General features: G+C 34.4%; 1 protein-coding gene across 2 annotated transcripts in view; it reads right to left on the bottom strand.

The window, feature by feature from the left end:
* The window catches only part of IFT80 (intraflagellar transport 80), a 116773-nt gene that overhangs the window by 16534 nt on the left and 84203 nt on the right, over positions 1-16036 (bottom strand). For both annotated transcript variants that reach the window (XM_087870318.1, XM_087870319.1), the window contains 5 exons: positions 12840-12914; positions 9573-9736; positions 4068-4132; positions 1137-1272; positions 579-726 (listed from right to left, as the gene is read on the bottom strand). In XM_087870318.1, the coding sequence (XP_087726444.1) occupies positions 579-726; positions 1137-1272; positions 4068-4132; positions 9573-9736; positions 12840-12914 (588 nt within the window). The remainder of the gene's footprint in view (positions 1-578; positions 727-1136; positions 1273-4067; positions 4133-9572; positions 9737-12839; positions 12915-16036) is intronic.

Raw genomic sequence — 16036 nt, forward strand, 5'->3', positions numbered from 1 at the left:
TGGAGCTAAGAACCTTTGTATTCTTATTTTGTCAAGAGTGAGAGATCTTGTTATTTCTTAGAGAATTTAGAACTATGTATGTATTTTCTGAAGCCTGTAAAATTTAAAAAACTCTTCAGTAATCTTATATATTTTTTCTATCTTTAATATTAATTTAAAAATTAAATTCTGGAGATACATACAGTCCTGTACGATTATAATTAATAAGTTATGATAATCTAAGAAAGAATAAAGGTTGACACATGTTGTATTTCACTGAAAAATCTTAAAAATGTCCATATTAAAATCACTAAACCACATTGAAAAAAACTGCCTGAGTTAAATTAAACAATACTAGGCTTGAAAATTATATTTATATATGGAAAATTATATTCATAGAAGGAACAAATAAATATAATAGTATTATACAACACTTTCAACCTGACCCCAACACTTAAATCTTACTAAGCTAGCTTTAGCTGAGCAATTTCGTTGACTGAGTTGAGTGAAAGGTACCTTGCAGGATTGGAATTAGAGGCAAAAACATGACACTTAAGAGTTACTTATCACAACAAACAATTCCAGTAGTAAAATGTTACCTTGCATCCCTTTCATATAATGTTTTAGGCAAAATGTCTCTGTCCACATAAACCGTATTGGGGTAATACCACACTGTAAATCGAGTATCTTGAAGTCCACAAAGGATATTACATGTGTCACTCCATGCCAAAGTATGCACCATTGTTCCTTATTTTAAAAAGAATGTTAATGTACTATTAGTTCCACTATAATAAGTATTAAAAATACTTTAAAAATCAACTGACATACAAGCCCCTTCTAATTTCTGGTAGGTATGACTCTATTTTCTGATCGTATAATGGTGAAAATATGTGCAAAAACTCATTTAAAAATGTATGAAAATATTTGAGTATTTTACCTAGAACCATTATGTGTTAATTTGTAAGTCTTTCTTCCAATGCTAGTGTAGCTGTAACAGTTAAAGACTTGCTATTTAAGTGGCGTCAAGTAGTTAAGGGTTATAAGACCAAAGCATTATTCACAGATTAATTCAAGCAAGTATGCTATTTAGTATAAATATGACAAAGTAAATCTAAGAAAATTCAAAGTAATCAATTTTAAATGTATAATTATTTTACCAAGTTTGATAATTTGTTCTTCCTTCCCAAATCGTTTCACTGAAGTGATATAGAGATCTCTATTCTTATCAATGAAGGCAATTTTTCTATTATTGGTAAGTCCCTTTTGATCCAGAGCAATTTCCAAAATTTCATTCTAAAATTTAGAAAAATGAAAATACTGGATTAGTTTTAGTGCTTGACATCAGATCATTTAAATTATTTAATTACAAGAACATTTGTTTATTTAAAGATCAATTAAATATCACTCCCTACTTACAATAAAATGTCCCTGTTAACTAATTTTATTTTTTGTAATTTATTTTTTTTTTAAAGATTTATTTATTTATTTGACAGAGAGAGAGACAGCCAGCAAGAGAGGGAGTGGGAGGGGAGAAGCAGGCTCCCAGCGGAGGAGCTTGATGCAGGGCTCGATCCCATAACGCCGAAATCCCGCCCTGAGCCGATGGCAGACACTTAACGACTGAGCTACCCAGACGCCCCTGTTAAGTAATTTTAAACTACTGATATAATTCAAAAGCTAAAGCACAGTTACTTTTTTTTTAATTTACAAGGGAAGGATGCCCTTAAAACACTATAAATAATGTATACTTTTTTGAAACTCTGTAAGCTGGGAAACATTTCTTTTTCTTTTAAGATTTATTTATTTATTTGAGAGAGAGAGTGTGTGCACCTGTGGGGAAGGGGGGATGGGAGAGAATCATCAGGCAGACCCCCCGTTTAGCTTGGAGCCCAACTCAGTTCAATGCGGAGGAGGGGCTTGATCCTACGACCCATGAGATCATGACTTGAGTCAAAATCAAGTCAGATGCTTGGCTCAACCAACTGAGCCACCCAGGTGGCCCAAGCTGAGCAACATTTCTATCTGTCCTACTGTGCTACCTTTAGTAGACAGAGTGAAAGGGTGAGGCAAGTCTGAACATCACAAAAGAGGTCTACTTGAATTAATATGTTCCATAACAAAATTTACTCTAAGTAGAAAGCCTATATTTTAAAGATTTGTAAGAGTAGATTTATGAAAATATCTTATGTTTTTGGAGTTTTAAATTTTATACATTCTTTCACATTCATTTCCTCTGAAACAGGAAACTACCTCGTATTGTAGATACAAGGTACTATACTATACAAGGTACAAGATACTTTACCTTGTAAAGTAAGCATTACTATACTTACTTATAGACAAGAAGACTGAGATGCATAGCCATTAAGTGATTTTGCTCAGAAAAACTGGTAATGAGCATATCTAGAATTTAAAGTCCAGATCCTTTTTTTTTTTTTAAGATTTTATTTATTTATTTGAGAGACAGAGAGAGAGAGAGAGAGAATGAGCAGGGGGGAGAGGCTGAGGGAGAGGGAGAAGCAGGCTCCCCTCTGAACAAGGAGCCCAATGCAATGTGGGACTCGAGCCTAGGATCCTGGGATCATGACCTGAGCCAAAGGCAGATGCTTAATCGACTGAGCCACGCAGGCATCCCTAAAGTCCAGATTTCTGACTTTAAGATTAGTGTCCTGTCCACATAACAAAGTATTTCTGGCATACTGCATTAATCCACTACACTATTATACTACCTATACTATAAGGAAATGACTTTCCTTATAACTTGGAAATGGTTCAGTGTGGATTCATTTCAACTCAGTCCAGAGGGATTTATTTACTGCTTATTGTCTTAAGGCTTGCTAGAACTTTTTTTTTTCTTAGACTTGCTAGGATTTGTTTTGTTTTTGAAGGTATTACAATAGTACCTTAAATGCCCACCATTTGGGCACAGGTTAAATAAATTCGGATACACTCATAAGATGTTCTACTGTATGGTGGGGGGAAAGAATTGGGAAAGCACTTTATGTACTGATGTAGAAAGATCTCCAGGAATAGTTTATGTGAAAAAAGCAACATAGAGAGTTGTATGTTACATTTTTGTAAAAGAGGGGGAAAGAACATATATCAGTTTTGCTTACATATATGCACTAAAAAATCTCTGGAAGGAAAAAGGAGTTTAATAATGGTAGTTACTTCTTTGGTGGAACAGAACTGTACTGATAAGAAACAGGTGCAGTAGGGAGATTTTTTCCCTCTATACTTTTTTATGGTTTTTCCTTTCTGAACGTTATGAATGTATTTGTTATTCAAATTCAAACTAATAATTACAAAAAGAAGAAAATAAAATATAGAGTAACGCTTCACTAGTGGCATTGAACAATAAAGTTAAAAACATATCTAGACCTGAATATATCTCTTACCAGACTAAATAAAATGTGCTTCTTTGTTTATTTTAATGTTAAAAATCAGAAACCAATAAGCAACTTCAAGATCTTTCTGTACTTCTTTAGCATTTTTTTTTTCAGTTTAACTACAGTGTTAAAACCTAAAGAAAATGCAGGCTAAGGACAGGTCAATGGGAAAACTGCAAGATATTCAGAAATACAAAACTTTTTTATTTACCGACAGGTGCTAAAAGTTTAATCAAGATAGAACATTTCATTGAAAAGCAGTGAACAGCCTGGATAAAGACATGTAAGTCCGATTGTTTTATCCAATTAATTGGTATATATAGCTATCCATTACAGAGCTTACTAGTGCTTAGTCCTCTGACATTTTTACACAAAATACTATATGTAGAATGCACAGTGGTTTAAATATAAAACTAATTTCTAAGGGTGCCTTCTGGCTCATTCAGAAGAGCATGCGACTCTTGATCTTGGGGTCATGAGTTCAAGCCCCATGCTGGGTTATAGAGATTACTTAAAATGAATAAATAAATTAAAACTTAAAAAAATAAAATAAAAATAGAGGATTGAGGCAATTATTGCAGATAACCATTAAAAAAACTAAACTAATTTCTGTTTTTTGCCTTAAAAAATGAAACCATTAATTTTAAAAAGGTAGCAAATAAATAGTGGCTATTTACATTAGAAGTAGCTAATGTCCATTACCTTATGAGAAAGAAACTTCCCATCATCTAATGGTTTTCCAGTTGATGCCTCAAAAAGGTAGATTACTTGAAAAAAAGTAAAGCATTAGTTAATATATTATATTAGAATTTTTATTGGTAAACTTCAATGAATTATCATGTCCTGATGAGAAATTATTTAACCCTTTGGACCACGGAGAATCCATCAGCATAGAAGAGCAACAGCATCAAATTCCTACTTACTAATGGGTCCTATTTCTTAAAAAACAGTGGAACTGAATACTTCTTCCTAAAACATATTCCTTAATTAGAATAGTTATTAATAGGTATGGCTTCACTCCTCCATAAGATCTACAATGGCAAGTCCAAATCTAGATGTAATTTATAATTTTCACAAGTCTGATTTTCTTGAACATAATATCAGACAATCATATTTCACAAAAGAAAAATGTGTCAAGTGTGTACCAGGCTATGTGTTATGTACTGTTTCGTTCCCTGGGGTCAGTACACAGTTCCCCGTGGTATAATTAGAAATTTGTCTGGTTTTTGTCCTGGGTTCCTGGCAGGGACCTTCAACAACCCTTGGAATTTCCTGAGTGATTCGGAGTGTCTTAGTTATACTAGTGGGGAGAATCTTGGTGGGCCCCTAGATAGCTTCAGAATGGGAGATGGTCATCAGAAAGCCCAAGCGTATTCAGTTCCCTGACCTCTGGGGATAGGGAGGTTGGGGGATTGGAAACTGAGTTCAATTATGTGGCCAATAATTTAATTAGTCATGCCCATGTAATAAAAATCCTACAAAAACTCAGTGTTGCTTCCTCATTGGTGAACATACTGATACACTGGGAGGATGAAGTGCCCTGATTTCATGAGAGGGCACAGAAGTTCTGTGTTCCTTCCCAGGCCTCACCCTATGTGTATCCTTTATAATAAAAGTATAATTCTAAATTTAGAATTAAATTCTAAAATGAAAATAAGAGATGTGCCAAATACAGATTTTGGACAGTCCCAATTATAGCCTCTAGTCCCAAGGCTCCCACTGAAAGAATATGTTGGAGAAGATCCTGATTCTGGTCAGCCTAAGGTAAAGCGACTATCCTCAGAGCCATTTCCCAAGGAAAAAGTTATGCTAAAAGAAATCATGAAAAAGGCTAAAATAATTAGAGATAGACAGACGCATCAAGGTCCTCATCCCAGCAAGGTGAAAATCTAAGAAATGGGATGAATAAAGCAAACATTGATGGGGTAAAAAAAAATAGAGGTTGGATGAACCAATGGGAATCCCTGTTGGTCCCCCAACATTGAAGGCCTTTAAATAAATCTGCTTTATTCATCCTAGTTTGGAGGAATTTGGAAAGCTACATGGCAAAATAGCAAAAAGAAACCTCATCTTCAATTGCCTGGGGCTTTGGTTCCCCAATTTAATCAAGAGATGGACTGATGAAAGGGCCAGGGTTTCTTGACTCAACACTCTGTTGGGGACCCAAGGCCTTATGCACCGGAGTCAGTAAAAGGGTCAGGGGGCAGAATAGAGAAGTTTCTAGGACCTTTTGATATGAGAGTCCCATGCAGTATGGTACCAAAACCCATTGGTGAAGTTCTAATGAGGACACAATTAAAGTGAGAGAACAGAGAATTGAAGATGAGGTTTTATGAGTCTTATTTTCATTTTACCTCTTGCAGATTATAATAACCACAGGATTGCATATTTTTCCTTTTTCTTATTATTTTGCATTTTCTTATGCATCAAGTGAGCCAACTTCCCAGGAGATGGATCCATCATCCCAAAATTCCATAGGTAACTTTTACCTCTCACAGCTGATTGCAGCTTAGCTGCTGTCTCATACCGTGGTGATCCTGTTGCCCCTAAGAGTCAGAGGTTCCTCATCCCCTGTTCTTTCATCCTTTCTCTTCCCAAACCACATGTTGGTGTCAGGAAGGGTTAGAGTCACTGGACCAACCCTAATTCATTGAAACATGTGGTTTGCTTCTCCCTCTCCCTCTGCAACCGCTCCCCCCATCCCCCCCCGCTCATGCTCTCTGTCTTTCTCTCTGAAATAAATAAATAAACTCTTTTTAAAAAATAAATAAATAAATAAATAGATTGTTAGGATGAAGGGAAGATTGTTGGAGTGTTAGTTTTGGTGATTTTCTTTAAATAATTCCCAAATAACTCCAATCCAAGGTTCATCCCAAATGGAGTAATTTTATATGACCAAACATGCATAAAGCTTACAAAAATGAAAAGACAGAAATAGCACGAAAAGACAATAGTTGCACAGTAGTCAGCAAAAAAATTGAACAATTCATACAGATCATAAAAATGCTGAAATATGTATAACATGATATTTAAATTCTAGAGGATCACACTTCTAGTATATTGATTATTAGCTGTTAGTAAATCTTAGGAATGTTAAGTTTGAGGTCCCTGGCTATATTCACAGAGGAAATAATGTTGTAACAATAAGTTATGCTTTAAAATTGCCAATTTTGCTCAGAAAATGAAAAAGAAAAATACTGTAACTAAAGTTTTAATTAAGCATAACAAATTTAAAATTTTTGGCTTCCATTAAAAAATGTTTTGGGCTTGGCTAAACCCAGTTTTTTCATAGCTATACAAACTAACAACTTTTTAAAAAGATTTTATTTATTATTTTGAGAGAGAGTGCATGTGCGAGAGTGGGGGGGGGCAAAGAGTCAGAGCTCGATCTCATGACCCTGAGAGCATGACCTGAGTCGAAATCAAGAGTCAGACACCTAAGCAACCGAGCCACAGGCACCCCCAAACTAATAACTTTTTTTAAATATAAAAGTGTTCCCTCCTTTTGCTGATGGATATTATAAAGAGATGGAGGTATATGGATGGACTTCTCTACTTCTTTCTATAACTGTAAGTGGCCCTGAACCATGGGAGGCTGACTCTGTATTTTAGTGTTAGTATGTAGCAAAAACTGGTAGAAAGAACAACTAAGCAGCTGCGGGCCTCAAAGCTTCGAAACATAAGTGACTGCTCTCTAACTTCTACTCTCCCCATACCCAGACACTTGTTTCAAATAGTCACCCACACTAATATCATAGCATCTATCTGTGCAAGTGTTTGAGAAGGAAGTCAAAAGCACTAGTATCTCCACTACTCAATCAGTCACCTGAACTGGTAGAATACTGTGACTTGGTACAAGAATCCTGTTTATTAAGGAGCTCCCAAATTAGGAAGGAACCACTGGTTTCATATGTGAATGTTCTCCCTTGAAGGAAAATTTCATAGGTTAATGATTCTAAGTACTTCAATTTGTTTTCTACTGTTAGCATATACCTCTATTTAATCATCAGTGAATACTAGTTTCTTTTAAAAGGAACATAAGGAAAATGCTTTCCTGCTCATTTTATATCAGTTTACAATAATAATTTTATTTTGGTCTTTTTGATTTTCTGTTTACAGTAAAACAGAATTGCATGATTATCTTGTTCAACAATCAAAATTTATGTGAGTAAAATAGATAATTTAATGGCAGATAAACCCATATTTCTGAAAACGTTGATAATTCTTTCTAGCTCTAAAATTCTATGACTTATCAAAGACTTAAAAAATAATGAACTATGTTTCAGATGTGAATTAAATACAGAAAAATTCAGAATAAGGTATAGTCAGTTGGAAACATACATGCTTTCTTACAGCTTCGATCTGAAATATGCAGTGTTGAACAAGAACAGTACAGATAACTCACAATGTCACTGGGATTTTTAAATTTAAGTTTGCTGAAGACAAAAATCTGACTTCCAAATTATTATTATCAACAATTATCCACTCATCTTAAATGTGTCCGCTAACTAGATACTATCTTATTTGATTTCTCTTTTTAGCCAGAAAGGAAGGCCTTCAAGAAAACAAAACAATCACCAAATGTCCTCTGTCAGAGAAGGTCTACGGCACGAAGAGTCAGAAGTTCTATTTAGGAAAATTATATTTCTACCACCATGAGACATGATGTTATCTGAAAGTACTGAAAATTAAAAAACGGGACAGTTTTCTAGCTCCTGAATTAGGTCTTTCACAGTATGAACTAACAAAATTAACCATCAGGTCAGATTTTTTTTTTTTTAAGTAATATGTCACAGTGACAAACAAACGTTTAGCAATATGTATTAATAAAGAAAAAAATTATTTAATATTTTTCCACTAGGCTTTAGGGATAACTCACTCTCTCATCTCATTGGCTCTACTTCCTCTCGCCCACCTCTGAATATTGCTGTGCTCGGTCTTCGGGCCTCTTCTCCGCCTATACTCACTTCTTAGGCGACCTCATTCAGTGCCATGGCGGCATCTGTACACCGGCGACTCCCAAATTCACATCTCTAGTCCCCAGCTCTCTCCTGAGCCCTGGCTTGTCTATGCTATTGTTTACTCTCCATTCCTGCTTGAATGTGCAAGAAGCATTTAACTTACCGTGACCAAAACAGAACTCCGTATGTGGACTTCCTCTAACCTTCCTCCTTCCCCATCTTCCATCTCATTCATCCAGGATAAAAACAGAGGATACTATGCTTGCCTCCTCTCCTTCTCTCATGCCAACAGTCTTACCACGGCCAAGTTTTTATATGATCTGGTTTCTGCTTATCTTTCTCTGTCCTCTCCTTCCACACTCCGCCTAGCTCATGTTGACCAAGCCCCATGGACTTCTGGCAGTTCCTTTTACATGCCAATCATTCCCACCTCAGAACTCTGCATTTGCTTGTCCTATTGTCATTCCCCTGTCCCACCTGCAGTGTGCTCTATTCCCTCACTCGGCATTTTCTTCACAACACATATCATTAGCTGACTGCTTATTATATATTTATGTTTATTTGTGTGTCTTATTCACTGTTGTATCCTCAACTTCTAGAAAAATACCTGGTACATAGCAAGTACTCAGTATTTATTGGATAAATGTTGCTGTGATAATAGCAATGCCCTAATAAAATGGTGTCTGTACGATGGAATTCCAAAACATCTGACATACTTATATCAATTTATAAATATAATGTGGTCTTTATTTTTATATGAAAATTTTAAATTATTCATAACTTTCTTCTAATTCATTAATTTAAAATATAAACAAATGTAAAAATATTTATAAAAATATAAGTATATATAAGCAAAATAAATAGTACAATGAAGCACAATATTTACTATGTTACCAAATGAAGAAAAAGGGAACATTTTAAAAGACCACTAAATTTAAAAATTAACAAACATTCTTAGGACTCACAAACTTGAACTCAAACCCTCTACTAACAGTTACTATATACATAAAGATTTATTCCTTACCAATAAGCTTTGATGTTGTGACAATCTCTATCAATTGGGTATAATATGACAACTTTAGTTCTTTAATTAATTCACGTGTAGGACAAATTAGGAAGCTCATAATTCATTCACAGAAAGTTAACATATTAATACATGAGAAAATGAAAGTTAATTTAAGGAAATTTTACAGTGTTAACAAATTTCATGAAAACGTGACATGGAAAATTATAAAAATGCACTTACTTTTTTCATCAGCTTTGTCTTTTATTGCTATGGTATCATTACTCAGAGATACAGTCTGTGCATTCAGGATATCTGTTCTCATTCCAGGAAATTTTGGAGAAGAAATGAAGCGGCCTTCATAAGAATATAAATAGATACCACTACCATCTACAAGAAGAAAATGTCTAAAAAAAAAAAAAAGAATAAAAATACATTCTCAAATAGAAGCTTACTATATTTTCATTTTTATATTAGAGAATAGTTTATTCTTTGGAAAAATCTAAATCTAATTTTTTTCTTTTGAAAATTTATGACATTGCAAAAAACAATTCAAACAATAAAGGGAAAGCAAAAGATCTCTTGCAATCCTATCTCTATAGAGATAACTTAGGGCAAAGTATGGATATATTATGATTTCATTTTATTCATTCATTCCCAATAGACATTTATTTCAAATTATTCATTGTTTTAAAGAATGTCTAGTATATACACATCTCTATATGTTTACCTTACTTATCTCCTTAGTATAGCTTCTAGAAATGCAATAATTAGATCAAAGGGCATATACTTTGAAAATTTTAATATATATTGTTAAACTGCCCTTTCAAATGTTGTAATAATTTACACTCATATTGGAATACCTGTTTCCTCGATGCTGAACACAGTATTACGTTTTAAAATCTTATGTTCAAAACTGTAATATCCTTGATTCAGAACTATTTCTTTTTTTTTTTTTTTTAAGATTTTATTTATTTATTCGACAGAGATAGAGACAGCCAGCGAGAGAGGGAACACAAGTAGGGGGAGTGGGAGAGGAAGAAGCAGGCTCATAGCAGAGGAGCCTGATGTGGGGCTCGATCCCATAACGCCGGGATCACGCCCTGAGCCGAAGGCAGACGCTTAACTGCTGTGCCACCCAGGCGCCCCACAGAACTATTTCTTGATTCAGGAATTGCTAAGTGTTCTTTCTTGCCATGGAAACAAATGTACACATTTTAATTAAATTAATACTTGAGTACTGGTGTGTAGTTTAATTAAAGGGTTTGGCCCTTACACATTAGTGTATGAAAACAATATTTACTAATGTTGACAAAATGACACATCATATTAATATATATTTTTTCTTTGTTTCAATACTAAAAACTTTTTCTCTCCTAAAAAAGACACTATAAGCTTTTAACCTCCTTGTGAGTAACACTGTGTTTCAAAGGGCAGACATCTCTAAATGAAGAAATAGGACAAGCATTGGACAGTAAGTAAATTATTCTTTAATTGCCTCATCAGTTATACCATTAACATATGCCTTTACTAAGAGCATACTCAATACACTTATAAGTAATGTATAAATAAATAAAATTATTTGGCACTGTTCAAGTAAAAAGAATTTCAGAAATATGGTTTTTTAGGGGCGCCTGGGTGGCACAGCGGTTGGGCGTCTGCCTTCGGCTCAGGGTGTGATCCCGGCGTTGTGGGATCGAGCCCCACATCAGGCTCCTCTGCTGGGAGCCTGCTTCTTCCTCTCCCATTCCCTCTGCTTGTGTTCCCTCTCTCGCTGGCTGTCTCTATCTGTCAAATAAATAAATAAAATCTTTAAAAAAAAAAGAAATATGGTTTTTTAGATAGCTGACATCTTACCTTTTAAGTGGCAAAGATGTCTTTTTGTATTAAAAATTTATGATATTACAAAATAATATATTTCAATTTCACTAAACAGATGACACAAAATTTGACACAATTTTCTCGATCCCTCAAGGTCATGAATATGATGAGCACCGTCTTCAGTACCTGTTTAACTGACAGCTTTGGTACTCATGAGACTGTTGGTGCATCAGAATAATTAAGCTATTCAGCTATACAGTTCTGTGCTTTTTGTTTTCTCTATGCTGCCTTGCCAGGCAGTCACTTTTCTTCTTGTCCTTGTGCCAGCCTCTCACAGCCCACCAGCATTCCTCTTCTGGTTTGCTATTTATAAAAGGTTGTGGGTTAGAAAACCTGATAACAACACTATTAAGAGATTGCCTAGGTGGTGAGTAAAGAAAATGAGGAATAAAATACAAGGTTTTAGTGCAAAGATTTCATGAGTAGCTATTTTAGGCAATTGTTGATTATATTTTTAAACTTTATTCCTGGTTTTGTTGGGCTGTAGCTTTCTAAGACTGACCTCTGATTCGGTAGGATATCACTGTACTTGATAGACTGATGATAGTTTTCATGGAAAATGTGGGTTCTTGAGGACTAGCTATTCCCACTGTACTCCAGTTTGTTGGCCTGGAGTTTCATCGTCCTCTATACACCGAAGGTGTGGGTAAAGAATATTATTTTTCAAACTTCAGATCACAACCATGTAGTGGCTCATAAAACCAGCATGTTTCAAATATTTAAAACCAAAAACAAGAACAGAACAGAGTAAAAAATAAGGACCCTGAGGTCAAAATGATCTCATAGTAACTCCACCGTCTCTCTTTTTTTTTTTTTTTAAGATTTTATTTATTTATTTGAGAGAGAGAAAAGAGGACATGAGAGAGGGGAGGAAAGATGGAGAGGGAGAAGCAGACTCCCCACTGAGTGCAGAGCCAAACCTGGGGCTTGATCCCAGAACCTTAAGATCATGACCTGAGCTGAAGTCAGAAGCTTAACTTTAGACTGAGCTACCCAGGTGCTCCAACTCACCCGTTTCCCTCTCATTCTCTCAGATCACTACTTTGATATTTACTTGTAATAAATTTAGTCTCATCATTCTTAATAAATTAATACCTTTTATATTTCTTGATTTAAATTTTTAGTATAGTAAATGCTGAGACATATTACTTGTAATAAGTTTAGTCTCATCATTCTTAATAAATTAATATCATTCATATTTCTCAATTTAAATTTTTAGTATAGTAAATACTGAGCCATATAACCTATATGTAACCCTCAAGGACTTTTTAAGAGTGTAGAGAGGGGTGCCTGGGTGGCTTAGTCAGTTACACATCCAACTCTGTATCTCAGCTCAGGTCTTGATCTCAGGGTCATGAGTTCAAGCTCTGCGTTGGGCTCCACACTGGACATGTAGCCTACTAAAAAAAAAAAAAAGAAGAAGGTGGTAGAGAAATTCTGAGACCAACAAGTTTTAGAACCACTGAACTAACAGCTTATTCTTACTTTTTTCCTTTAAAATAAAAAGAAACAGATTGATTCCAAATGAGTAATGTACCATTCTGAAAGGGAAATGCTTTAAAGAGTGCTTGACTGCAATCTGAAATATTTTAATCCCATATTCAATAGTCGAACATGATAAACAAATACCTTTCTGCCTGCAGAATTAAACTAACAGTTCCTTCTTTGAGATCAAATATAAGTGGTGTATTCCAGTTCTTCGTACTAAAAGATTAAAAAAAATGGATATTTATTAACATTCAAAATGCCAAATAACTTTAAATAAATAGATAAGTATTCATTTTAAATAGTGTCATCAGTCTCACTGTAACTGTATATATTTCTATTATAGCACTAGGCACATTGCTCTGAAATCATTCACTTACATGTCTGTATCCCTGACTAGAAATCAAACTCTGTGTAAGTAACAAGTATTCCACAGTAAATGTCAACAAATGTCTATTCTAGGTATCACAATATGTGAATTGAGGAACCCTAAGTACAAGTTCTGTCATTTATTAGCTCTGTGATTTGGGCAAGTCATCTGATGTTTCTCATCTGATAAATAGTAGCAGTATGGCATAGTGAAGAAAGGACACATTTTTGGCTAGACAGATCAGGATTAGCGACCTGGTTTCACCACCTGTCGGCCATATGATTTTAATAAGCTTAACCTCCTAAGCATCAAGCATCAGTTTCCTTATTTGTAAAATGGAGATGATGGCAACTTACGTAAAGTGCCTAGCTAACTGCCTGTTATATAGGAGATACTGAACAAACAGAAACTATAATAACAATAATGTTACGAACATGAGCATTTTTCCTACAAGTCTCCCAATGTTACTGTTGGTCCGAATGAAGATTTCTGTGAAGCATTTTGTAAACTGTAAAACACTATATAAATGTAAGCTATGACCATGCTTATTGAATAAACAAATAAGTGAACAAATAACTCCTTTGGTTTCTATAGTGTAATACGATTGAAAGATAGGAAAAGGGAAGAAAACATTTACAAACCGAAAACCCACCCCAAATCATCAAAATTTCAGTTTAAAATGTTTTATGACTCTCGTATATTCTGAATTGTTCTCAATTATTTTCATGAAACCAATTCTTTAAATCAGATTAAATCTCATATTCAGATCCAAAAAGTGCGGGAAGCAAGTGGGCACACCGGTGGGAAATTAATACTGGCTAATGCAAAGAGTCTGACACCCATTTTAATAAGTAAATGCATGCATAGAGCAATGAACAAGCTACTATTAATTAGTAAGCCTGGTGTTCACAGGTATGACAAAGATATGTGCTTTGTATTTTAGAATGCTTCATTTATGTAGTCATTAGAAGTAACCTTCATTCTTTGATAGGAATAGTGATTGTGAAGTTTTTTAAATGTCCCCTTACAAAATATCTGATATTTATGACAACCGGGATATATACACCTGCCATGGAAATATAAACTCCCTAAACCACATTGGTGAAAACAGCAAGGGTATTTTTCTATACAATTATTTGAAAAACCAAATGAAAATTTAACATAGAATACTTATATATTATTTACTTTTTCTGGAACTTCTTTTCATATAAACTACTATATTGCTTACATGCTAGTTTTTAAAACTATATATTTATTACTGAAAAAGGAGTAACAGTTATTAAGAACTAGGAGTCAAATCCCAGCTCTTCCTTTAGTAAGGCAGGTTTAGTAATTCGACCTAGGGTGAGTTACTTACTCTTGTTTCTTCATCTTGTAAATGGTAATAATAATAGTACTCAACACACAGGGTAAATTAGACCAAGACCATAACAGACAATATAATAGTGCTCGATAAATGATAGTTGTTGTTATCTAAAATGCTGGTTAGGTTTGTTGGGGCCCGTGGCTGGCTCTGTTGGTAGAAGATGCGACTCTTGATCTCAGAGTTGCGAGTCTGAGCCCCATGTTGGCTGTAGAGACTACTTAAAATTAAATCTTTAATACATAAATAAATAAAAACACTAGTAGGTTTTTTAATTTAATGAAATACATTTTGGTGATGATAGGTCTCAGCACATCGCATTCCCACTACTGCTCCCTGGTATTTCACTATAATAAACATTTTGTACCTTAATAAATGTCTTGACAAGAGAGGGGAGGCAGGACTAAACCAGAAAAGAAGAAGAGCAATCTTACATTTTGCGACATATTAACTAGTATGTGAAAAGTAGAGTGACCAAAAAAATTAAATCACAGCTGCTAAACTTTTGGTAAGTATTTTAAAAAGCAACTTCTCTAATACAAGTAACACATGATACTAATCTTATGGATTCAAACGTTATGTCATTGCCACTAAAACTTGCAGAATAAACCCATCATCTGGGGTGGTTAATAGCCCTACCTTTCTTCAAACAAACCCTAAACTGAAGAGATCTTCTCTATTTTTCCTCAACTCCATGAAAATTAATTATTCAAATGACTATTTGCACTAAGTGATTGTGAAATTTCTTCACATTCTAAACTCCCTCCCTTATATAGCAACTGTTTAATTTGGTATCTTTCTGGACTTTTCCCAGAGTCTTACTGTTGCTCCTTCTCTTTCATGTAAGAAAAAAATTTCACTTAAATTGAGCCACCTGTTTCTTTAGTCCCTCTCTTCTCTGCTTCTCCCATTTAATTCTTGGCTGCTGTCCTAAGTTGCAGATTCTGATTAGTAGCAGACTTACACATAGTGAGTGAGAATTTTTGATATATAGTTGTAGTCAGTGTTACTGTTGATCAAACTGGATACCTCTGCGTTGTGTTTTACTGGGCTTAGGAATCCAAGATACCACTATACTTTGTTTTTTGATTCATTTATTCATCCAAGAATACTTTTTTTATTAAGTACCTACTAAATGTGGAATACAGTGCTGGGTACTGGGTGTACAGTTGTGAAGAAGACATATATAGTCCTTACCTTCAATTTTATATTTAATGATTAAACTATAACCATGCGATGTTACAAATATAAGCACAGAATGTAAAAAACAATCCTTAACTATTCACAACTCTGGAAAGTAATATAGTGGTTACATGAGTTTTCTGGATAGTTGAGAAGTCAACCTTGTACCAAGTGGTGTATTTTCAGGAATTTTGCAAGCCAACTTTTAAATAGAGCTATTATCTAAAATTAAATTATATAAACTTATAATTAAGCAAATTATATTCAAAACAAAGATAATACTCCAAGCCTATTATTTCCAGATGATCCTATTACATTTTACTATTATCTATGCACTTGAGATTATTTACATCTGTTGTACCCATATGGTGCCAATTCTATATAATGCTTTGCTACTGTGCATCTCTCTTCAATTCTGCCTTCCAC

The sequence above is a fragment of the Ursus americanus genome, chromosome 20 (assembly GCF_024610735.1).
Source record: "Ursus americanus isolate L20-20 chromosome 20, mUrsAme1.1.p, whole genome shotgun sequence".
In the NCBI taxonomy this organism is placed as follows: domain Eukaryota; kingdom Metazoa; phylum Chordata; class Mammalia; order Carnivora; family Ursidae; genus Ursus; species Ursus americanus.